The sequence below is a fragment of the Acinonyx jubatus genome, chromosome A2 (assembly GCF_027475565.1).
Source record: "Acinonyx jubatus isolate Ajub_Pintada_27869175 chromosome A2, VMU_Ajub_asm_v1.0, whole genome shotgun sequence".
NCBI classification, from domain to species: Eukaryota; Metazoa; Chordata; class Mammalia; order Carnivora; family Felidae; genus Acinonyx; species Acinonyx jubatus.
Genome location: NC_069383.1, coordinates 14,155,143 through 14,180,217, shown reverse-complemented (window position 1 = coordinate 14,180,217; position 25,075 = coordinate 14,155,143). Strand labels below are relative to the sequence as shown.

Sequence of the window (25,075 nt, the reverse complement as noted above, 5' to 3'; positions counted from 1 at the left end):
CTGCCCAGGATTAATCAAGCCCACAGCAGAATGTAGCTAATTTCATTTAATCTTTCTCCCTGAAAAATGTTCACAAAATAATGAGCCGAGTAGGATTTTAAAATTCCACTTACAAAACGTAATAAACTTTCTGTCTGTAATTCCAGAAAGTTACAAACCCGAGAGCTATTAGTGTTACTGCTAAATTTACCTCCATCCCCTAAATTAAACACGAAACCCAGTGGAACTCAAAGCTTTGTGTAAATTGTAGCTCTTTGAACTGAACGCATACTTTCACACCTCAAAACAGTATGCTGATAAGAGTTATGAAATTCAGTAATTTATCAGGTAAAATAATTCCAAAAATGTATGCTCCAACAGATTGAGATTACATTGCTTTGGCAATAATGGTTGTGTATTTCAAGGCTCTGCAGTTACATTAATAACTTTACATGACTACTGAGCTGTTTGAGACCATCTGGATTTCATTTCTAATAAACCACCTTTTCCTTAGTTCCGTGACATGAGAGAAAAAGCTTAATAAGTACATCAGGAAAATAGTTTTAGGTAATCACCTGCTGCTGGCAGGATGCCATTTAAAATGAATACTATTATAACATCTGGTCCCAAGTAATTACAATAATTAATAATAATGATACCTTGCACTTATATTCTCTACATCACAGAAGCGATTTCTAATCATCTGTGAACTCTGTGACCCTGGGAAAGTGCTGAGAGTTTTTGCCACGTCTGACTCCATCAAGCCCATTCTACTTTCTCAAGACCATTTTCTTTACTGCTCTGAATACAGACTGAACAAATGTCGAACATTTTCCAAGTGTATGTGAATGCTGTCATAATTAATAAAACCAAAATTCATTTAAGTACTTCTAAATTCAAAGCAGTTTATCATTTAGCATTTTCTCAATGGATACTGAATATACAACTATCACATGAGAACAAGAATTAGCTTTTAAAAACAAAACTTACTAAAAATAAGATCCCTGCCATCAAAAAGGGTCCAGAATCACTGAGCCATGCTCACTCCTTTTCAAAACGAGTTCATAATCATGAACTCATCTGATTTGTGATGAAGCTTTTTTGAGCCCCAGAAGATCACGCATACAAGGTATTTTCCAGAATGAGACACTCTGCATTGTGTGATCAACGCTGAATAAAAGACATGGAACGTGTCCAGATGGAAGGTAATCTCCCCCTTATAAAACAATGCCTTGGACTATAAAGCGTTCCAAAACTGTTACTTTCTATAGATGTTCAGAGCCCATTTCAACCCCACAGCAGTAAGAGTTCAGGCTGTCCTGTACCAGGAATGCTGTGGGAGACACGGACTACAAAGCGGAAGGGGGAAGGCTGGCAGGACAGATGGCCCGCGGAAAGCACCTCGGCCCCCACGGCCACGTCCTCTGACCCAGGCCTCACCCTGCCCCAATCAGCTTCTCTGAGCTCATGCCGGGGGCTCTACTGCCCGCTGCCCCTGTCACCTACGGACCTCCCGGCACTCTGCTGTCACTACAGACAGCGCTTGCCCCGCTTGTCTTCTGCCACTGCTTCGGTCTCCGTGCAATATCCTGGTGGCTCATCTATCACTCCCCAGTCCTCTTCACCACCCATCTTTTCCTCTATAAAACCCCACAATTTTATAGAGGTTTTCCACAATAAAAACCCCATCCAGTAACTACATCACCTCCCCCAGGCAGATTTCAAACACGCAACTTTCTTCCCTTCCAGAAAACTCCTTGCTCTCCTACTTCCCACTCACCAGTCATTTTACCTCACCAAAGCTCCCAATTCAGTCACCTCACCATTTTCCCATCATCCGTTACCCTCCTCTTGTCCTCAGTTCCTTCTTCACTAACTTAGAATCTATCCAACTCCCTTATGGGCCTTTTTGCCTTGCCTCTGTCCACCTACCCTGTACCCAGGCGGCTGCAGTTTGCCGGAGAAAAATCACACAGGCGGGCTGATTTCACTTTTTAGATTCAAAACCACAAACCTCAAAGGGCATGCAACACTGCCCAGCATGACTACACTTCCCTAATGATTCTGCTCTCTCAACCTCTAAGACAATTCCACACTTCTCTCGTTAAAGCTCCAGCACCCCTCTCTCTCAACCAGCGCGACGGCTTTCTGGCGACGCCCAGAACAATGGCTCTAACTCGGACCCTCCAGAGTTCCCGACAGTCCAGACAACTGTCCAATTGATATGCCTCAGGTACCTGAAGCAAGATGCTTCACCTCCTCCCTCAAAACTGATTCCTCCCCCAGGACCCCCCGCCTCATAAATGATAGTACCATTCCCCCAAGTTGCCCAAGGTAACCAGGACTTATCCTTCATTTTTCCTTTTCTCTCTCTCAGCTTCCACAACCAAACCATCACTAATTACCTCCAAAATACATCCCAAAGTATTCCTCCTCTCTCCATCCCCACTGCCACCACCAAGATTAGCCACCCATCCCCCACCAAGCCTACCCCTAAAGCCTTCTGCAGGGTTTCACCATTTCTATGTCTACCCTGCCCCCAACTCATTCTACACACATCGGCCAGAAATATATCTTAAGACATAAACCAGCTCCCACCCTCTGCTTAAAACACACTGATAGCTTCCCAAGACTCAGATAAAAATACAAAACAATTTGCCATGCCCTTCAAAGCCTGAATACCCCAGTCCTCTGTAGTAAAATGGGAAGGTTAAGGGGAGGAGAGCAGTGAACTGGACAGCTGTGGTTTGCAAAAGGAGGCTAAGGATAAAGGAGGTGACTGCCTGAGCAATGCCTTTTGAGAGAGTGGGTGTTTCTTTTTTAACTGTTTTATTGATTGTCAATAGGTCATGGATGCATAAGGCAGAAAATTCAAAAGACATCGAAGGGGTACCATAGAGTGAGGTCTCCCTCTCTGATCTCATCACCCCGTGCCCTTACAGGTTTCTTTGCATCCCTGCAGAATACATGCCTGTGCATCCACTCCAGGCATAGCTCCTCACTCACACATACACAAAGGAGCATACGACACACTATTCTGCACCGTTTTCTTTTCTTCACTTATCAGAGGTGGGAGATCTGCCCCTATCTGCACCTACAGGGTCACCACATTCCAATCTCCCACCGGACATCTGGGTGGTTCCCCATCCTTTGCCACCACGAAGCTAGCCACACTTCGACACAGCAAGGAGCTAGCCCATTTCCTTCCTCCCCACCCTCGCCAGTGCCACACCTCCACACTCGCTACAACGTCCCCACACCGAATTCTTTTCTTGTCCCTGAGCCCTTCCTTGCTTAGGGTCTTTGCATTTGCTGTTCCGCTGCCTGAAATGCTTTTCTGCTGGTTCTTTGCGAATGGTTTGCTCTTTCCTTTTCTTGGCTCATCCTCAAATCATCTCCCTCAGTGGTGTGCCCTGATCGCCCCGTCTACAATGGCCGGGGCCGTTACTCAGTTACCTGTCTCCTCTCTGTCTCTGCTTCTTCCTTTCATAGCATTGTTCCCAATCAAATTATCTGGTTTAACGGTTTACATGTGTGTTGTTCGGCTGTAAGCTCCACAAAAGAACGGCCTCATCTGTCTTCAGTCCATGGCTACATCTCTGGCACCTAGTAGAGCATTTAGAATGATCCATAAAGATTTTGTGCACGAATGAATTCTTTGCCCATAACCAACACCGAATACTCTCAAAGCACCAGGCGCTGTGCTAGGTACTTGCCTTGCATTACTGTATTTAGTTCTCACATCTTATAAATAAGAAAACAGATTTTATAAAGTAGGATCTCTTAACAGAGGAAGCGAGCACTCAAACCCAGACCTGACCCTAGTCTCTATGCTATACTATATAAGAAAAAAGGCTAAAATATCTGAAGTTGGGTAAAACACAGCAATTAGAAATAATCTCACCTTAAGCTCAGAAGTATAAATCCTGAATGGGGAAAAAAAAAACCCACCTGTTAGTAATAGTGGTTACACTATTACTATACTCAAATGAGAAGGACATTAGATGGGCAATTACTTCACTCTTCAGACTTCAGTTTTTACATTTGCAAAGTAAAAAGATGGTGTGTACTAAAACAGAAAAAGGTAGCTGGAAGAGTAATGAATGCATAGCTGAGTTCGATTATTTTGACAGTATTGTGTATGTTGTAATTTAGCACCTCAATGTTTGACACAAGTAACTTTTTCATCCCACATCATCCCATTTGAAGCCATTTATCTGTACCACACGAATCCTTTCACTCAAAACTCAAGCCTTCTGTAATTTTTGTCTCTTCTTAAATTGTTTCATTACCACAGATGTAAAGTACCTAGCACTTACCTGTAAAATTCTCTTGTCTTATTCCAGGCTTCCTAAAACTACATTCTTCCTACCCATTTTAAATATATTCCAAAGACAACTAGTTTTCAAGATAAAAACCTTTCCCTCTCGGTGTGCCTGGCTGGCATGTGACTCTTGATCTTGGGGTCTGGGGTCGAGTTCCACATTGAGGGGTAGATTGTACTTAAAACAAAACAAAAACAAAAAAAACAAACAACAACAACAAAAACAACTTTCCTTCTCCTAAACAAGACTCATATTCCAGTTAATGGTTACTGCTGCGACATTTCATTTTATCAGTGGACAAAACAGAACCTTCGATAATACACTTGATTCTGACATCTAGAAAGAAACAACACATTGCACCGACTTTAATTTTATAAAATTACTGTTTCAGGGTCATTTTCTAATGAAAATGAAAGGCCGAGGTGCCTGGGTGGCTCAGTCCATTAAGCGTCCGACTTCAGCTCAGGTCATGATCACACAGTTCATGAGTTTGAGCTCCGCATAGGGCTCTCCACTGTCTGCAAGGAGCCTGCTTCGGATCCTCCATCTTGCTCTCTCTGACCCTCGTCTGCGTTCTCTCTCTCTCTCTCAAAAACAAAAACATTTTTTTTTTAAAAAAGGAAACGAAAGGTCAACAGAAGAATTATGTTCTTTGAAACCACATGTGACCCACAAAAAGGCGTTAAAGTTGGAGCTGGAACCATAGATCCTCCACTTAATTAACTTCTCTGAGCCTCAATTTTCCTCATTTAAGAATTAAATTAGGGGGCGCCTGGGTGGCTCAGTCAGTTAAGCATCCGGCTTTTGGTTTCAGCTCAGATCATGACCTCATGATTCATGAGTTCAAGCCCCGCATCCGGCTCTGAGCGGACGGTGTGGAGCCTGCTTGGGATTCTCTCTCCTCTCTCTCTGCCCCTCCTCCACTTGTGTTCTCTCTCTCTCAAAATAAATAAACTTAAAAAAAGAAAAGAATTAAATGAGATAATTTTAGAGAGTTCCTAATATAGGAACATCCAACAAATGGCAAAGAAATAATTCAGCACCAAGACACTGAAGAAAGGCGGCAATTGGGATTCAGATTTCACTCACCCCAGGAACATACTCTTCTCCCTACAAGCATTCAGTCACAAGTTACCATGAGATCATCTACAATCTTATACTTCAGGAAACGCCAAAAGCCCTGTAGCCACGTTCCCATTATCCCCTGTCAAAAGTGAGAATAAGCAGACCACATTCTGCAAATAAGAATCCTGAGAGAATGACGAATACGCAATGTGACCAAATTCCTTGACTGAGGCCACAGCAGTTAGCAGCATACAAAACCCAGCTATTCCACTAAGACCCTCCCTCTTTGGCCTCGGTGCATCTTTTCCAAAAGCCTGCCTTCCTTCGCACCCTACCTGGAAAGCATCCCTTCACCCGGTCTAAACTGCGGCCCTTTTCCGGGACAAGAGCCCTCGTGGCGCGCGGCCGGGCCCTACTCCCCGCGGGGGCCCTCCCGGGTCCTCCCGCTCTCCTGCCGCTGGGGTCCTCGCCGGCCCCGCCCGGCCCCGCACTCCCGAGACCGAGGAGCCGGGCCCGGGCCGGAGGGGAGCGGCGGCCCGCCGGGCCCTCGGCGCCACACCCACCGGCCGCCCCCACCCGCACCCGCACCCGCACCTCCGCATCGCGCTCCCGTCCCCTGGAAGCCCCTCGGACCACCCTCGCGGGCGGCGCCCGCACACCTCGCCCGGAGCCGGGCGCCGGCCCCTCCTCGGTCGCGCCCCAGGCGCCGCGGCTCGCGCACCCGAGACCGCGCCGTCGTCGCCGCGCTGCGGCCCACTGACCCGCTCGCTCCGCTCCGCTGCCCGCAGCCCGTCGTCCCCGCCGCCACCTCACCCGCGCCCCGGCAGCCAGGGTTTCCGGACGCTCACGTGACCCGCCCCTCCCGGGGGCATGCTGGGAGTTGTAGTCCGACCGCGCCGCTTCACCGGCGAGTCGCCTAGGTGACAGCGGAAGGGAGAGGGAATGCGGGGGCCTCGGTGAACCTGGCTGTTGGGCTGGCGGACGGATGACGGCCAGGAGTGTCAGCTGGAAAAAGACAGTGAGAGATAATATATAATGATCTGGGCAGAATTGCTATATAGGGCATCTTTTTTTTCCAGAAAAGCTTTATTCTGTTCTTTGTTTTTATAGAAAGTGACATGCTGCTAAGTTTGCTACTGACCAGGCATCAGGGCGTAAGCTTTAGACTTTTATTTAAATTAATTAAACGCAGTGACCCATGCAGGCAGGGCCATTAATCTGCCTCTGCCATTCACCTTCTGCACTCCACCCCACCCACCCAAACAAGTAAATGAGTGTTAAGATCCTGACAGCCTCAAACTAAAATTAAAGGCCTTAAAAGGAGGCAGGACTTGGAAGTGGAACCTTCTAGTCTCCTGGGCTCTTTCACCTGTTGGGGGAATATAATTTTTTTTAATCTCCCAACCAAGAAAATTTCTCTACAAAGATAGAGAAAGAAAAGTTTTACTGTTGGATAAACATTAAACCAGAATGTGATGCTCATCATGATCTAACAGATTGCAAAGACAGAAAGGAATCTCCCGCATATACAGCCAAGCAGATACAGCCCCTTACATGCATGTTCTCAAATAAGCAATCACTAGCCCTCAACTGAGAAGACCGGGACAGGAGCTTTTGTCACGTATAGTTGGTCCGAACTTTATCATGGCAACTGGGGAGACTGCCTGAATTGGCTTATCCAAAGGAGAAACAGACTTCTCATACCTCTAGGACAAGAGATAGTGTTGCAAATTGGAGCAAGACGCCCACAGAAGTTAGGCTTTTAGCCTCCCAGAAACTAGGAAACTGGAGGACTATCGCCCTGGATGTTTGTATTTCAAGATGGCTCCCGGGTCCTGGAAAGTTTCCTGATATGAGGCTAGCAAGAGGTTATTTAGCCATTATGAATGGCTATACATCTATTTGAAAAGGGCAAAGGGCAGGGTGGAGGTGGGAGTTCTTATTTCCAAGGGAGACTTAAACCTCTTATTTTTAACTTGTATTTTCCTTTACAACAAGGCAGTTGTAGTTCTGTTCCCAGTCATCTGAGAGTGTGGCTGGGAAAATGTGATATCAGGGTGAGCAAAAACAAATTGCCCCAACATTTCACTTTTATTTTTAAAAATATTTTGTGGAGGGGCTCCTGGCTGGCTCAGTTGGTGGAGTGTTCAACTCTTGATCCCGGGGTTGTGAGTTCGAGCCCTACGTTGGGTGTAGAGATTACTTAAAAATAAAATCTTGGAGCGCCTGGGTGACTCAGTTGGTTAAGTGACTGACTTTGGCTCAGGTCATGATCTCACAGTTTGTGGGTTCGAGCCCTGCATCACATTCTGTGCTGACAGCTCAGAGCTTGGAGCCTGTTTCACAGGCTGTTTCTTTAAAAAAAAAAGTCACGGGACTTTCCTTTTCCGTCCTCCTGCCTCGCTGGCCTGGTGGGAGCTGTGGTTCCGTCCCCAGGTGTCCCCAGGACACCTGTGACAGTTTCACAGGCTGTTTCTTTAAAAAAAAAGAAACACATTTTACGTCAGCCCAGCACACACACGCATGTATTCAACTGGTCCATACATTGCACAAAACAGTACTTAGCCTGACCGCATGACTGCACGAGACATATTCTGAAATTTTGTCCTAGGCTCCTCTGTGAAAGTGCTGGGTGCAATCCACAAAAATTGATTTCGTGACTCATTAATAGGTCTCAGCCCCCAGTTTGAAAACACTACACCAGTTTAAATATTTTATCAATCTGGATGTTTCCGTTTGGCACAGTGTAGCTTAACTGCCCACGCCTTGCATTCTGCATCGTGGAGAAAATCTAGCGCCTAAGATCTGAGGGACAGTGACATTTCCAGACACTGTGAGGGGAAAAAAGTGAGGAAAACTCACCTCAGCTTTCTGCTTCTACTGCCAGCAGGAGACTGATAAACTCTAGGTTTTTCTCAGACCTAGAAATTAACCTTTGTTCTGTGGTGGATTTTTTGAGGGAGAGGAAACAAATGTTTGTTTGTTTCAGCTCTTTCTTCCCATGCAAATTCAAAGTTGTTTTGGTTTTTTAATCTTTTTGGACCACCTTCTTTCTCTCAATTGCCCCTCAGAAAGTTATTCAAGTCCACAAAACAATCAAATGACTCAAGATCCAGGTCCCTATTCTCCTTGACATTGCCGTCCTCTCCCCCGGCCGCCCCCCGCCCCCCGCCCCCGGCAAAACAAGGGACCCAAGGGAAGGTGGGGGGCGAGGGCTGCAAAAGAGAAGGGGAGTGGAAAGAAGGAACGGGGGCGGCTGAACAGGTCGTGGCTGAGTGAACCGGCTCGTCCTTCCCGTTTGGCTTTGCTAGGTGACTGGGTGACGGAGGTTGGCCGGGAAGGCTGACTTTGCGCGGGGTGTGCTGGCCGGCGCCTCGCCTTTGCCTTTGCGCTTTGTACCCAACGGCGCGCGCGAGCGGCCGCGCTCAGGTGCGGTGGGAGGGTCTGCGCTCTCCTTTCACTTTCTCCGGTCGCCAAAGCGGACACCTGGGGACGGAACCACAGCTCCCACCAGGCCAGCGAGGCAGGAGGACGGAAAAGGAAAGCTCGGAGAAGAAGTGAACATTACCTGCTAGCAGAGGTGAGAGAGCGAGCCAGGTAAGCAACAGGTGGACCAGGAAGGTGAGGGTTACAGGATGCGGGATGAAGGGCACCGGCGGGGGCGGGGGGCACCGCTCTTTCCTCCTTGCGGCGCCGCAGGCTTGGGTGAAGAGGGCTTCTGTGGAAACCCTGAGGACTTACTTGGGCAAGGGGGCCGTGGAAGCAAGATTCCAGCTCGAGTGCCAGGGATATGACACCGGAAGTAGAAGGGCCTCATTTGAAAAGCCAGAAGGAACAAAGAAAGGGGTTTCATCGTGGCTTTTGTCTGCTGGATCATTTAGCCATAGGTGACTTCAGAGGTGTCCAAGAGAGGTATGGGATCCTTCTTCATCCATTTAAAGCTCAGAGTTTTCCCAGGCAGGTGATGAATCTGTGTGCTTTTCAGTTTCTGTGATGATACAGACTTGTCCTTTTCGGGCTTTCGAGAAAACCCGAAACTAAAACGGGAAGAAATGGAGAAGGGTGCTATAAGGCAGGAACAGTCTGCAGCCAGTCAAATCTGATCGCCAAATGCTATCAGGTTTCGTGTATTTTTACGACACGCTGGAGGAGGAGGACACCCAACACAGCACCATGTGAAGCACAGTTGAAAGGCCCAGGGATATTTGCCTTGAGGGGATGTGCTTGCTGCTTCAAATATCTGACGGGCTGTCATGTGGAATAGGAATCTGCCAAGTCCGGGCACAGCACGAGGGTCAACAGATGGAAACTCCAGAGAGATAGAATTCAACCCCATGTAAGTTAGAGCTGGGCATGCCAAATGGGCTTTTTCAGGAAGCAGTGAGTTCCTGGGGATCAAAGATATTAAAGCAGAGGTGAATACTGAAGCAGAAATGCTGAAGTGGGAATCAAGTTTCAGGTGAGGGATTGTGTTGATCAGCACTTCCCAAACCAGATGGTCATCAGAATCACCTGGGGAGTGTTTGCCTGTGCGTGTGTGTGTGTGTGTGTGTGTGTGCGTGCACACATGTGTGCAGGTGTTTAACTATATTTAGCAGATCTGGGATGGTCTCCAGGAATATATATTTTTAATTATCCCCTCCAGATAGTAATGCCATAATCAATTAGGGAGCCACTGTCATTAGAAACTTTATTTTTTCCAGTCTATCGTAAAATATGCTCTAAACACTTGAAAACCATAGTTTTCATTTGGGTTTTTTTTTTTTTTTAGTTTATTTATTAAATAATCTCTTACTCCAACATAGGGCTTGAACTCACGACCCTGAGATCAAGAGTTGTGGGCTCTACCAACTGCGCCAGCCAGGTGCCCTGCATAGTTCTCATTTTGAAATAGTCTCAAAGTCTTAATTTCCTGGTCAAGGAAACCAGAAGAAAAGGCCATGTCACTCTTCCCCAAACTGACTTCCTGTCAGATCTTGTCTGCCCTTGTTGCTGGTTGCCTGGACGTTGAGTCTTCCATAGCTGGGAGTTTTGCTCCCCATGCAAAGTGGAGATAGGATGACATCTAGGCATGTCCTCCAGCTGATGAGGGGCAGGTAGAGCACTCCCGTAGGCATCTCCTCTGCCATCCTCCTGCTCTGGGCACTTGATGGAGTGTGAGGCACTTCGCCTCAGTGACTAAGATTTCAGTCGGTCCTGTCAGCTGAGAGTGTTGCTTATGTGCTGGGCCCAACAGACAATGGCAGTTAAATCTCTACATTCTAAAGTAATGTCAACCCACCGAGGGCAGGTGTGGGCTTGTGGGGATAGCTCCCTTGTACCTGACCAGTAATTAATGTCCTTCTCCCACAAGAATGCTAGTGGCACGAAAGCAAGAACCTCCCTTTCTCTTGTCCCGTCCTGCATCCCGAGTCCCCGGCTCCTGACCGAACAGTGCCTAGCTCACTAAAGAGAGACTGAATTCCTGCTTTTCTTCCTAGGTCCGTTCTAGGTGGCAACAGCCATGCAATTCTCCAGCTCATCCAGGGCAGCAGATGAGAATTTTGACTATTTGTTCAAGATTATCCTCATTGGGGATTCCAATGTGGGGAAGACGTGTGTGGTGCAGCATTTCAAATCTGGGGTCTACACGGAGACGCAGCAGAACACGATTGGGGTGGATTTCACTGTGCGCTCCCTTGAGATTGATGGCAAGAAAGTGAAGGTCAGAAGGGCACCTCTTTTAGCTAGAGTTCCTAACACTGAAACACATGCCTGAGGAATGAAAGACTTAAATATAAAACATGAAATCATAAGAGTACCAGAAAAAAACCACATCGGAATATTTATTATTGTGGAATGGGGAAATCAACCTTTTTTTTTCCTTAGAGAGGGAGAGCACGTATGAGCAGGGGAGAGGGGCAGAGGGAAAGAGAGATAATCATAAGCAGGCTCCACACTGAGCATAGAGCCCAATGCAGGGCTCGATCCCATGACCCTGGGATCATGACGTGAGCCGAAACCAAGACTCTGACCCTCAAACGACTGAGCCACCCAAGCGCCCTGGAAATCAACCCTTTAAGACAAGAACCCAGAACTCATGAAGGAAAAGACTGCTTAATCAGAAATATCCAAAGGACAAATTTATACATCTCTATGTAATGATATAAAGGTCAAATTGCTGAGTGTGGAATCAGTTTAAGATTCTCTCTCTCTCTCCTTTTGCCCCTCCCCACACTCTCTCTCTAAAATAAAACATTTTTTTAAATAGTAAAAATAAAGGCCAAATTTCTACATCCACAAAAATACCATAAACAAGAGATGCATAACAAACTGGAAAGAAATATTTGCAAATATGGGACTGACAAAGGGCTAATTTCCTTCATGTGAAAACAGAGTCCCAATAAATATCTAAGAAAAAGACCGACAACTAAATATAAAAAGTAGGCAATCCACAGACTGGACACAAATGCCATTTCATAAATTCAGTAAGAACTAGCTTGGAAATTCCTTACTCATAATTTAAAAAGTGAAAATTAGAATAACAGTGAGATATTACCTTTTGCCCATTTGGTTAGAAAAGATCAGAGAGTGTTGGTGACAATGTAAAGCATGATCTTGTTTGGGATCTTGATTAAACAAAAACAGTAAAAAGACATTTTGGAGACAATCAGGAAAATTGTAATGTGGTCAGGTATCAGATAATACCAAAGGGTTATTGAAGAGTTGACCAGCAGCGATTGTGGCGTTGTGCTCGCATAAGAAAATGTCCACTTTTTTAAATGTTTAATTATTTGTGTGTATGTGTGTGTCTGTGTGTGTGTGTGTGTGTGTGTGTGTGAGTGTGTGACACAGAGAGAGAGAGAGAAAGAAAGGGAGAGAAAATGAGGGGGGAGGGAGGGGTAGAGGAAGAGGGAGACAGAGAATCCCAAGCAGGTTCCATGCTGTTGGCACAGAGCCCTACGCAGGGCCCGAACTCATGAAACGTGACGTCATGACCTGAGCTGAAATCAAGAGTCAGACGCTTAACTGACTGAACCACCCAGGCACCCTGAAAATGTCCACTTTTGACACAAATGAAATGACATGAAGTCTGGGATTCACATTAAAAGAATACCACAAAGAAATCAATGGAAGGAGCTAGATGGAGCAAGAATGGTGAGATCTTGATAATTATTGAGTGTGGATGATGGCTATATGAAGGTTCCTTGTTTTATTCTCTCTAGTTTGGGGTATGTTTGCAAACTTTCTTTTAAAAAAACCATTTTATAAGGGTGCCTGGCTGGCTCAGTCAGTAAAGCATGTGACGCTTGATCTCAGGGTCATGAGTTCAAGCCCCACATTGGGTGTAGAGCTTACTTAATGAAAAAAAAAATTAATTAAATAATATATTTTCTAAATAGTGTGAGTGAACAAACAGGTACACCCAGACACTGAGAGGGTATACCCAATGGGTGCCCCTGCTTGGGAGGATAATCGCAAAGGTATTATTATAAGGATACTCTTAAATGTAAACAGCTGAGTGGTCCTTTAAAATCAGAACAGTTTGGTGTGCCTGGATGGCTCAGTCAGTTAGGCGTCCAGCTCTTGATTTCGGCTCAGGTTCATGAGTTCGAGAGCACAGAGCCTCCTTGGGATTCTCTCTCTTCTTCTCTCTCTGCCTCTCCCCTGCTCACTTTCTTTTAAAATAAATAAACTTTTTTAAAAAATAAATAAAATCTGGGGCGCCTGAGTGGCTCAGTCAGTTAAGCGTCTGACTTCAGCTCAGGTCATGATCTCACAGTTTGTGAGTTCGAGCCCCACGTCGGGCTCTGTGCTGACAGCTCGGAGCCTGGAGCCTGTTTCAGATTCTAGGTCTCCTCCTCTCTCTGCCCCTCCCCTGCTCATGCTCTGTGTCTCTCTGTCTCTCAATAATAAATAAACGTTAAAAATTTAAAAATAAATAAATAAATAAATAAATAAAATCAGACCAGTTCAGCCAGTGCCATCACCTTGAGTGATATCACCGGGCAGTTTCAAAAGATAAACTCCAAAATCTAGAGGAAGGGAAAACAGAGGTGAAAAGGTCAAGAACACGAAACCCAAAATATTGGATCCACCTCTCGGATTGAGCGTCCCGTAGATGGTGACTCCCAAACCCGAAAGCGCATCCAAAATGCTCTGGGAGTGAACGGAAACACTGATTCCTAGGCCCCAGACACCAGACCTACCGAATTTGAATATCTCGAAGTGAGACCCAGAAAACTCCCTTGTTCAGACAACTCAGGTGAACAAGTTCCCATAAAGCATGAGAGCTCCTGATGTGGACCCCCTTCTCTGCCCTCCTCCAGATGCAAGTGTGGGACACAGCAGGCCAGGAGCGCTTCCGGACCATCACGCAAAGCTACTACCGCAGCGCCCACGCGGCCATCATCGCCTATGACCTCACCCGACGCTCCACCTTTGAGTCTGTTCCTCACTGGATCCACGAGATAGAAAAATATGGCGCGGCGAACTTGGTCATTATGCTGATTGGTATGCTGTTTTCAAAGCATTTAGCTTTTCGTTCCTGGCCCCCTCTCCTGATGCTCAGCTTTTTGGGTGTTTCTGATGGGAATGGCACATGAAATCATAAGAATGCCGGTGGTGGAAGGACCTTGGAGTGTTTGGCCCGGAAATTCCCATCAGATTCACCCGAGAATGGGGTGAATGAGGTTGGCGGGATGGGATGTGAATTTGCTAATAATACAGATTCCAAGGCCCCCACCCTAGAGTGTCTCATTCTGGAGACCTGGGATGGGGCCCCGGCTTCTAGAGAAGCCATACCCTTCATACCGATTTGATGCGAACGTGTGTAGACCACACAGAAAATACTCTATAGTCTGAGGTTCATAATAGCAGATGGCTCCAGATCCCCAAGGAAGCCACTCAGATGCACGTGACTGACTGCACCCAGGAATAACTCCTTACAGCTGCTAAGATCCTAACACATCCTAGGAACAAACCTCCATCAGAATTAACAGGGATACAAGGGGCAGACCAGACTCCCAGCTTAGGAATGGCCACTCCTACAACATCCCTTGGTGAGAGCCACCAAGGGGCTCTCGTATCTTTCTTCTAGAAGCAGAGCTGTGCCCTGACCTTAAACCTCACTAGCAGGTGCTTGGGTGGCTCAGTTGGTTAAGTGAACGACTTCGGCTCGGGTCATGATCTTACGGTTCATGGGTTCAAGCCCTGCTGTGCCAAAAGCTCAGAACCTGAAGCCTGCTTCAGATTCTCTCCCTCTCTCTCTGCCCCTCCCCCAATCATGTTCTATCTCTGTCTCTCTCTCTCTCAAAAATGAATAAATGTTAAAAAAAAAAAAAAAGAGGTGAGCTGAGATCAAGAGTCAGACCCTTAACTGACTAGGCCACCCAGGTGCCCCTAGACATTCTTAATTTCAATATATTTCAATCCATCAATCTTTTCCTTAATGATTGTTTCCTTGTATCCTATTTAGGAAATCCCCTAATCAAAGTCATCAAGATATTCTGTCTTTTGAAATAAGTTGTCTGTCTGCCTTCCTTCCTTTCTTCCTTCTTCTCTTTCTCTTTCAACTTATTGTGGCTTTTACATTTAGATCTAATGTAACATCATTAGATCTAACCAACATCAGAACTGATGTTGGTCTATTTGTTGGTATGGACCACAAATTTGTAATTTTTCATGTACAGATCCAATTGCCCCAGTGCTATTTACTAAAAAAGGCAGCCTTTCCCACTGCTCTGTGATACCATCTTTCTGTAAAGGGTGCATATATCAGTGCACCCTTGTTTTTGAGCTTTTTATTCCACTCTATTGATCTATTTCACGCATGCTCTTGTGGGGCAAAGTACCTTAGACATTACAGTGGCTTGTGGCCCTCCAAAGGGCTAGATATACCATGTATCTGTGGTACTAAATTTTCATGGGATCTATATACAAATGTTCATAACAGCTCTATTCATAATTAACCAAAAACTAGAATCTACTCCATTTCTTCAAATGGGTGGATGGTTAAACTCTGGTCCATTTATACCATGAACTGTCACTCTGCAGTAAAAGGGATAAATTACCAATACATCCTTGGATGGAACTCAAGGGAATTATGCTGAGTGGAAAAAAAGGCAATCTCTAAAGGTGATATCTCTAAAGCCACCCTGGGGCACCTGGGTGGCTCAGTCGGTTGGGCGTCCGACTTCAGCTCAGGTCATGATCTCACAGCTCGTGAGTTTGAGCCCCGCATCAGGCACTATGCCAACAACTCAGAGCCTGGAGCCTGTTTCAGATTCTGTGTCTCCCTCTCTCTCTGCCCCTCCCCTGCTCATGCTCTGTCTCTCTCTGTCTCAAAAATAAATAAAAACATCAAAAAAATCTTTTGTTTTAAAAATAAAGGTGATATCCTGTATGATGTCGTGTATATAATAGTCCTGAAATAACAAAATTGTAGAGATGGAAAACAGATCAGTGGTTACCAGGGGTTGGGGGTTAGCTGTGATGGGAGGTTATAAAGTGGTGGCATGAAGGAGCACTTTGTGTGATGGAACCACTCTGTTATCTTGGCTGCGGTGGTGGATATATGTGGTGAAATTGCCTGTAATTATACATGCACGTGCACAAAGGAGGGTACCATGTAACTGGTGAAATCTGAGTAAGCTCTGTGGGTTGCACCAATGTTAACTTCCTGATTTTGAGGTTGTGCTACAGTTACGCAAGAGGTTACCCATGGGGAAACTGGGTGAAAGGTACGCTGGACCTCCCTGAAGGACCTCCTTCAACAGGCTGCAAGTCTAAGTGCACCTGGGTGGCTCAGTCGGTTAACGTCAGACTCTGGAGCTCTACACTTACATCGCGATCTCACCGTTTGTGAGATTGAGCCCCAACTTGGGCCCCGGGCTGACAGCATGGAGCCTGCTTGGGATTCTCTGTCTCCCTCTCTCTCTGCCCCTCCCCTGCATTCTCTCTCTCAAAATAAGTAAACATTAAAAAAGAAAGAAACAAACAAACCAGGGGCACCTGCGTGACTCAGTCACTTAAGCCTCAGACTTTGGCTCAGGTCATGATCTAGCAGTTCATGAGTTCAGGCCCTGCATCACTCTCTGTGCTGACAGCTCAGAGCCTGGAGCCTGCTTCAGATACTGTGTCTCCCTCTCTCTCTGACCCTCCCTTGCTCACATCCTGGCTCTCTCTCAAAAATAAATAAACATTAAAAAAATTAAAAACAAACAAACCAATCTGTGAGCCTATAATTGTTTCAAAATTAAAAGTTTTAGGGGCTCCCGGGTAGCTTAAGTGCCTGACTTTGGCCCAGGTCATGATCTCATGGTTCGTGAGTTCCAGTCCTGCATCCAGCTCTGTGCTGACAGCTCAGAGCCTGGTGCCTGCTTCAGATTCTGTGTCTCCCTCTCTCTCTGCCCCTCCCCACTTGTGCTCTGAGTCTCTCTCTCTCTCTCTCTCTCTCTCTCAAAAATGAATAAACATTAAAAAAAAATTAAAGGTGTAAAGGCTTTCATGGTGGGGAGGGGTAATTACGAGAAGAAAGGGTCTAAAAAGGCTCCTTTATGGGAAAAAAACAGGTTGAAAAACATTAATCTAGCCTGTCTTAATTACGGTAGCTTTGTAAGAAATCCTGATGTCTGGTAGAACAAATCCTTTAGGAAGACGATTTTACCTTGTGATTCCTGCCTCAGAGAAATCAAAGTCCACTGACTGGATGAATATAGGGGTTGAAGTAGAGAAGCCAAAGAGATGGGTCACTCTTCCTTCTGTGAGCAGTCCCGGGCCATGCTTGCAAAACCCCTCACTGAACTCTCTGGGGTAATAGGGAATGTTCTACATCCAGAGGGGAAGGGTGGTTACAGAGCATATACGTTTGTCAAAACTCATGAACTGCACAGTTAAAGTCTGCATCTTGTTGTATGTAAGTTATAGCCAAATCCCGCATTATTCATTCCACGCCTTCAATCCAGCAAATCCTAATTCACAATCTCCTCAGCTAGACCAGGGCCATCCAACAGCACCCAACACTTTGTGGTCTGGAAAAGAGAGTGGAAAGAGAACCAAGATTTGGGGCACCTGGGTGACTCAGTGGGTTAAGATCGGCTCGGCTCACGATCTTATGGTTTGTGAGTTTGAGCCCTGCATTGGGATTGCTGCTGTCAGCGCAGAGTGAGCTTCAGATCCTCTGTTCCCCCCTCTGCCCCCCCAACTCTCTCTCTCTCTCTCTCTCTCAAAAATAAATAAACATTAAAAAAAAAAAAAGGAGGGGCACCTGGGTGGCTCAGTCGATTAAGCGTCCGACTTCGGCTCAGGTCATGATCTCACGGTCCGTGAGTTTGAGCCCCGCGTCAGGCTCTGTGCTGACAGCTCAGAGCCTGGAGCCTGTTTCAGATTCTGTGTCTCCCTGTCTCTCTGACCCTCCCCTGTTCATGCTGTCTCTCCTTGTCTCAAAAATAAATATTTTTTAAAAAAAAGGAAAAAAGATTTGGAGGAAGAAGAGAGAAGACTGAGGACTCCCTCTGGCACAGTCTTTACCTTGTTTAGACTTTGAAGGAAAGACAGCCCCTCCTGAGAGCACACAGCCTTCATCTGTCCCTGCCAATAAACACAACCCTCCAGCCCCTTTCTCACAGCTCCTGAAGATCTTGACAGTGAATGAAGACAGCGGCTCTTTCCATACATTGATGGTTTCATTTTCAGTAAATCTGCCCACAATTGCTGTCTATGAATGTATGCACGCGTGCATATTGCCGAACTAAATGTTTCTCTTAAGGTTCATTAAAACACACGCGCGCGCCCGCAAACACACACACACACAACGGATTCAGTCCCTCAATGGAATATTTATTTATCTCTCTCACCCCCAGGGAACAAGTGTGACATGTGGGAAAAACGGCATGTCCTGTTTGAAGATGCCTGCACGCTGGCTGAGAAACACGGCCTCCTTGCTGTTCTGGAAACATCTGCTAAAGAGTCTAAGAACATAGACGAGGTCTTCGTGCTGATGGCCAGGGAGCTGATTGCCCGCAACAGCCTGCACTTGCTTGGTGAGAGCCCCCTGAACAACCTGGCCATGGGTTCCAGGCCGGTTCTTATGGCCCAGGGGCCGAAGGAGAAGACCCACTGCATGTGCTGAATATGCCCTCGAGGCCAGCTGCACACACCGGACGCCTGATGTCAGAAACCAAAGTTGGCCGGATATCCTGTTGTCGGCCCAGAGCATCTCAGACCAAAGCACAGACTTGCCTCTGGCCCTAACCCCACCCCCTGGATGGGGAGCACCATTGCCTTGATTCACACCTGAGGCCAGAACTGCGGACTCTGAGGAAGAGGACACCACTGTTTCTTTGGATCCCGCCTAGGGCTTAAGGCACAGGGGTAGGAGGACAAGATCTGCTTTTTCAGCCTTCCATTTTCTGTCTCCCCAACCCTTCAACGGCTTTCTACTGAATTCTGCTTCTCACTCAAAGAAGAGGGTAGTGAAGGAAAGAGGAAAGGAGGCATATCAAGAGGGGGGAGGATGTTTAAAACATACCAGGGCAGTTTATAGCAGCTCTGGCAAGGGAGGATGGAAAAAAAACCCTGCAGTGATAAACCAGAATGCTGCTGACATTCACATCTCAGGTCTTTACCTTGGGGGGCGAAGCCTTTGACAGAAAGACCATCAACACTGTTTTGCCGAATGGTCAAGTGCCATGTGATGGAGACAGAATGGGATCTCACTTTATCCTAGTTAGATTGCTTTGACCACCCTCCTAGAATGCGGGAGATGCCTACAGTTTCCTTTCTAAAATACCACATTACCTGCTGGATAAAAACTCACTTCTGAATTGCAATTAAATGGGTTCATAGATGAATTTCAAGACAAAAGTGACCTCACTGTGTGGCCCCTGTGCATGCCCCGGACCCTCCAACACCTGTGAGAAATATACGCCGTTTTTTCGAAGTCCCCTGATGGTTGTTGCTGAGGCAATCATAATGATATTGTAATCATAAGAACCACAGGGCTGGTCCAGCTACCACGTGGCTCTGAACAAGGAAAGGTCTGTGGTGGCTCACCTTGGCACTAATCACAGGCCGAGACCAACAAAGAACAGATAGCCACTATCCGGGTACTGGGTACTGGAGATGTGGCTAATCTGAATTTGAGATGATCTCTACGTATGAAATACACACCAGATTTTGAAGACTTAGTACTAAAAGAGTATAAAATATCTCATAACAATTTTATATGATTATATTTTGAAATGATATTTTAGATATACTAGGTTAAATAAGTATATTATTAATGTTTCACTTTTTTTTAAGTGTCTGACTTCAGCTCAGGTCATGATCTTGCAGTTCATGAGTTTGAGCCCCGCGTAGAGCTCTATGCTGTCAGTGCAGAGCCCGCTTCAGATCCTCTGCCCACCCCTCCCCTCTCACATTCTCTCTTTCTCTCTCTCTCAAAAATAAGCAAACATTAAGAAAAAAATAAATGTGGCTACTAGAAAAATTTAAATTACGTTAAGTGGCTCACACCATACATCAATTGGACAGTACAATAAAGCAATGCTTCTCAAAGTGTAGTTGACCAACCAGACATAGGAGAGGAGCCAGGGGATGGCTGTTACAGATTCCTGAGGCACATGACTGACTTGTGGAATCGGAATCTGTTCAGGAATCCACATTCACCCAAGCTTGCTGGCTGATTCCCATGCTGAAAGTTTCGAACTGCTACTTTACAGAGGTTGGTGGGGGGGGGGGGGGGGGAGGGTTAGGAGGAAGATCATAGAGAATTAATCACATTTTAATTCATTTCAATATATATTTGTTGCTGAAAAAAACCACCCACCTTTAGGAAACATGAAGGAAATCTAGTTAAATGCCAGAGAGAATAAATGCATCCACACAGATTCACCTGTCTCATCTGTGTTTTATTGTTCTAAGTGAAGGGGTAGGCACAGCAGAATCTCAGGACTAGATCTGTACCAAGCCACTGCATGGTTTTGCGAGGAGGCAAGAAACAGTCGTTAAGAAAGGTGAAGAAAACTGAGTAGATCAGGGGAGGGAGTGAGCAAAGACGCAAGAGGCTGAGCATGAAGTCGCACACAAACTTCCCATTTCCCTGCCTGTCAATCTCACTACTCTCACGACCTCATCAGCTTCTCGGGCTATGCGCTCTGGGGATTATATGGAATGAAAATATTCCGACCGACATGGTGCACATGTGAGAACAAAGCCACCTGAACACCAGCGACCTGTAATTAGCCAGCCCGGGCTTCGGTCGAAATTATAGTGCTTCAAACAGAAACCCCCCAGTCCACTTGAAAGGGACTTGGAAGGGTGACGGGAGTGGAGCAGCGTCACTGAACGTGGGTGTGCGAAGGTCTGCTCTGAAGAGACGCACAGGCTTTTCTGGAGCGCGGCCCGGCGTCCTAACTGGCACGACGAGGCCAGTGCAGGCAGGTTCCCCTGCACAGCCGTGGTCACAGAGGGTTGTGTGGCACTGAATCCTGGTGTTTTTCTCACGTCTCCCAAACCATACAGTTAGTAATAAGTGAGTTATGTGAAACCAGGTTCTAAAAGGGACATTTCGGAAGAATGAAAGGATTACAAATGTCTCCATATGTTGTCTGCCAATGTTAAGTACATTTCCCTATGTGAAGAAACCTTTCAGTTAATATTTCATTGTTCATAGATGGCTCCTGACTCTCTTCCCCATTCTGTTACTGAAAAGGTCCATTAGTTATAAGAGGAATATTACTATAATAGCATTAATAATAGCAAACACATATAGCAGTTACTATGTGCCCAGCGCTGCACCATACTGACTCAGTGAATCCTGTCTACTATCTTTTGAAGTGGGTGCTATTTATTCCTTTTTTTTTTTTCAAGTTTTTATTTTTGAGACAGAGCCCAAGCAAGGGAGGAGCAGAGAGAGAGGGAGACACAGAATTGGAAGCAGGCTCCAGGCTCTGAGCTGTCAGTAGAAAGCCTGACGCAGAGCCCAAACTCACAAGAGATCACGACCTGAGCCGAAGTCGGTTGCCTGACTGAGCCAATAGGCGCCCCTAATTCTTATTTTAAAATGAGGGTATGAAACAGAGAGAGATTAAGTTCACACAGCTTATAAGTGGCAGAGCCATGACTCAAACACAATCTGGTTCCAGAGCCCACTCTTAGCATTAGGCTCTACTCCCTCCCAGATAATGACCAGTATCAGATTTGGCTGTCATATTAACCTGTCATCATCCTGCGTGAGCACACACGCACGCACGCACGCGCGCGCGCACACACACACACACACACACACACAGAAATACGCTCATCCCAAGATATACTCTCAAATGTATATTTCAGGGGCACCTGGATGGCTCAGGTCATGATCTTGCAGTTTGTGGGTTTGAGCCCCGCGTCAAGCTCTGTGCTGACAGCTCAGAGCCTGGAGCTGCTTCAGTTTGTGTCTCCCTGTCTCTCTGTCCCTCCTCCGCTCATGCTCTCACTCTCAAAAATAAACACTAAGAACAATTTTTTTAATGTACACTTCAATATCCTTCCAAGTCAAGTCATGTAGCTTTCTCTGTACAAGAAGCTGGAGGCTAGAAGGAGGCAGTGGGGGAGGGGGCAGGGGTGGAGAAAGGTGGCTGGTTGGGTGGGTTAGGCTCGGCCTATCTAACCACATAACCAATTATGTAGGAGCAGGGCCTGAGTTATGCCAGCTCCAGCCTGAGTCCACCTCTTCTTGAACAGGGATGATGTGGAAACTCCACCTTGCTTGTATGCAAGGTCATTTGGGTGACCCAAGGCCAACTAGGCTGAGTCCTACCTCAGCACAAGGGTTAGATTGCGGGCATGGAGAAGCAAGCACACATCAACGCTCCCTGCCTGTTGTCTGATGGAGAAGAGGCTCTGGGGACTCATATCATCAAAGACAAGATTAGTGCTTGCTTCAGTTTTTCATATTTTAAAAATTATGCATTTTGAGAGGGCGTGAGGGGCAGATAGGAGAGGATCTAAAGCAGGCTGTGTTGACAGCAGAGGGCTTGACGCGGGACTCAAACTCATGAACCGTTAAGATCATGACCTGAGCCAAAGTTGGATGCTTAACCAACTGAACCACCCAGGCACTGCTCTAATGCAGTATTTTTATCTTTTAATGTGTGTGTGTGTGAGAGAGACAGACAGACAGACAGACAGAGAGATAGAGACAGAGAGAGGGGAAGAGAGAGGGAGACAGAATTTAAAGCATGCTCCAGGCTCTGAGCTGTCAGCAGAGCCTGACGCACGGCTCCAACCCATAAAACATGAAATCACGACATCAGACACCTAACGGACTGAGCCACCCAGGTGTCCCTCCAATGTAGCATTTTTAATATTTTTTCTGTAGGCTGCATGTTGAAGAAAAATTTTAAATTACAGAAAATCTTAAGAATATCAAAAGTACCTGGGATCCCATGCAGAAGGACTTTCTCAGCACGATCTTGTACATATTTTCTTTTCTATACGTTTACTCTGTAACATTTCAACATTCACAGGATGTAGCTGTTACTCAAGTAACCCCTCAAGGAGTGTATTCTGGCCTGGCCATTTACAAATATTAACCTGGCACTCGCTTCCGCTTTGGGGGGGGGGGGGGGCGGTTAATATTGTCAACTGGAAGAGGCTGGGCCACAGAATGTGTCTGCATCCTGGCTGTGCTTCAGATGGGCCACAGTACCTGCTAAACATGAAGATTACCAGGCCCCCCCTGAACTGTATTTCAGTAGGTCTGGACTAGCTTGTACTTTGTACTTTCCGAAACTCTCAAGGCACTAGAGGATTCTCACAAGCCCATTCATAAACGGGGCATCAAAGTCTAGAAACAATCGGTTGTTCCTACAGCTCCCCAAGCACCCAAAGTCTTAGTGGTCAGTGACAAGATTTAAAGCAGATACCCAAGTGCCAAACCCACTGTCCTCTTGAAGCTTTACTACTACTCAGGGGATGTTTACCATGAGCTCAATTTAAGGGTTACTTTATATACTTTATTCTAGGGAACATGGAAGTTTAAAAAGTTCAGAATTTCCCAATATAAAAGAATTCAGTATTTAGCTTGGAACAAAGCTTACGTATTCAAGGTTAGAGAATGTCGCATGGTTAATGGCTTCAAAAACTGATGGAGAGGAACGTATCAGCTCAGGGTAGGGGGGAAGCAATACCAGGCTGGCTGAAGTGATGTGGGGAAAGGTCCTGGAGGCTTCAGGACCTCAACAGGCCCGGTCACAGAAAAGATAGCAGAGGGACACAAGGGGGCCGAGAGTGAGGAGGCAGAAGGCAGGAGCAGGCCCAGTGTTTAGGGTGCAGAACAGAGTTTGTTGGAATGTCACGGGCACATGTGAGGCATTTTTAAGAGCCCAGAATGAAAAAGTTGATGGAGTTGATCCTGCCTCCAGAGACAGCAAAAAGTTCCTAAGGATTTTGAAAAGGGGAATTTTATGATTGTGTTGATAAATCCAGGGTAATAAGGGGTTGAGTCAAATTTGTGGAAAGGCTGGTGGTGTCTTAGGAACTGAGGCAAAGGGGAGAGGGGTATCCCAGAGAAGGTTCAGGCAAACAGCTAGATATCAGCTAGTACCTGATGAAAGGCAGGACAGAGGGAAAAAGATCAAGTCTGAAGACCGGGTCACTACTACTGCTTTGGTGAGTCACTACTACTGCTTTGGTGAGGACACTGGTGCCCACAGCTATTGGCCTTCTCACCCCTGAGCTTCTTCAGTAGCCCAACTTCCTTTAGTGCCAAGAACTGTCGTGGTTAACTTTTGTCTCCCTAGCACTGGACTTACCTATGAAAGTTGCTTCACATGTTTGTTAGCAGGCTGAATTCTGAGTAGGGGTGAAGGAGGATGGAGAAAGGCAAGGAGTGGGCCTTAAGGAATGCCCATGACTCGGAGGAGGAAAGAGGAGGAGCCAGGACGTGAAAGTCAGAACCAGGATGATGAACTATGGCTGCTCAAGGAGCCGTCTGCATGGTCTTCCTGGTCCGTGGCCAAGTGAGTGTAGAAATTGACCATTTAGAAACTTTTCTATCATTCTGGGATTGCCACAACATCCAACTCTATGTTTGCTGAGTTCAATGACAACTTTGGGATTGTACTTTGAAGGGCGTTTTTCATTTCATTTTGTAACAACTCATTTTTATTATTGTATCACAAAGGTATTAGCCCACAATGGACCAGAAACATGGAAAAATAAAAAGACAACTAGTCCTTTACCAGTAATACTTTGAGAAGCATTGATGTTAAGTAACATTAAAGATTGGGGAAAATAAGGGCGTCTGCCTAGCTCAGTTGGTAGAGCCTGTGACTCTTGATTTTAGGGTTTTGAGTTCAAGCCCCAGGTTGGGCATAGAGATTACTTAAAAATAAAAGGTAAGATTGGGGAAGAAGCCAAAGAAATGGAGAAAAGGTTCCCACGATTCCTGAATTTGGCAGGACCACCATCAGTGACCTTTGGCAATGCACTTTTGGTGGAGTGACTGTGGTACAGTCCCATCCCTAAGGAAAGAAAATAACCTCAAGGCAACTCCTGCTTACAGGAGTAAGAGACAACATCCCTCACGACCTTATGACATGAAACCACTTAATCAGACATGTTTGTGTTACCATGTATGGGACAAAGAAGCAAAAAATACATAAAACAACAAGCCACGTGGTGTTCAGGGCTCAGTTCTCTGGGTACAAACCCAACTGAGCATGTGCCGGCAGGATAAA

The 25,075-nt window shown here is 46.1% G+C and overlaps 2 protein-coding genes across 13 annotated transcripts in view; one reads left to right on the top strand and one right to left on the bottom strand.

Annotated features, from left to right (window-relative positions):
- The window catches only part of SLC37A3 (solute carrier family 37 member 3), a 53,225-nt gene extending 46,895 nt beyond the window's left edge, over positions 1 to 6,330 (bottom strand). Inside the window, exons 1-2 of one of the 8 annotated variants that reach the window (XM_027075594.2) lie at positions 6,131 to 6,330; positions 3,436 to 3,585 (exon numbers count right to left, since the gene is read on the bottom strand). The gene's annotated coding sequence lies outside the window, so the exon portion shown is untranslated. Of the gene's footprint in view, positions 1 to 969; positions 1,149 to 3,435; positions 3,586 to 5,963; positions 5,987 to 6,090 lie in introns of those variants that run through there. The other 7 variants (XM_053218003.1, XM_027075596.2, XM_027075593.2 and 4 more) reach the window with 7 other exon arrangements.
- A 2,307-nt stretch (positions 6,331 to 8,637) lies between these two features.
- On the top strand, positions 8,638 to 19,290 carry RAB19 (RAB19, member RAS oncogene family). 5 transcript variants are annotated; one of them, XM_053218000.1, is made up of 5 exons: positions 8,638 to 8,949; positions 9,355 to 9,705; positions 10,850 to 11,073; positions 13,679 to 13,862; positions 18,212 to 19,290. In XM_053218000.1, the coding sequence occupies exons 3-5, from the start codon at positions 10,873 to 10,875 to the stop codon at positions 18,478 to 18,480; spliced, it is 654 nt and encodes a 217-aa protein (XP_053073975.1). In that variant the 5' UTR covers positions 8,638 to 8,949; positions 9,355 to 9,705; positions 10,850 to 10,872; the 3' UTR covers positions 18,481 to 19,290. The 5 variants fall into 5 exon arrangements, with proteins under 5 accessions (XP_053073975.1, XP_053073976.1, XP_026931404.1 ...); XM_053218001.1 differs by having other exon boundaries at positions 8,638 to 8,966; positions 9,490 to 9,705; XM_053218002.1 differs by lacking the exon at positions 8,638 to 8,949 and adding an exon at positions 10,175 to 10,233 and having other exon boundaries at positions 9,376 to 9,705.
- Positions 19,291 to 25,075: the final 5,785 nt, after the last annotated feature.

Excerpts from the sequence above, each read along its gene's own strand:
- RAB19 (XM_027075603.2), top strand. The coding sequence starts at position 10,873 with ATGCAATTCTCCAGCTCATCCAGGGCAGCAGATGAGAATTTTGACTAT. Across the intron at positions 11,074-13,678 it reads TTGATGGCAAGAAAGTGAAG|ATGCAAGTGTGGGACACAGC; the intron begins GTCAGAAGGGCA and ends GCCCTCCTCCAG. Across the intron at positions 13,863-18,211 it reads CTTGGTCATTATGCTGATTG|GGAACAAGTGTGACATGTGG; the intron begins GTATGCTGTTTT and ends TCTCACCCCCAG.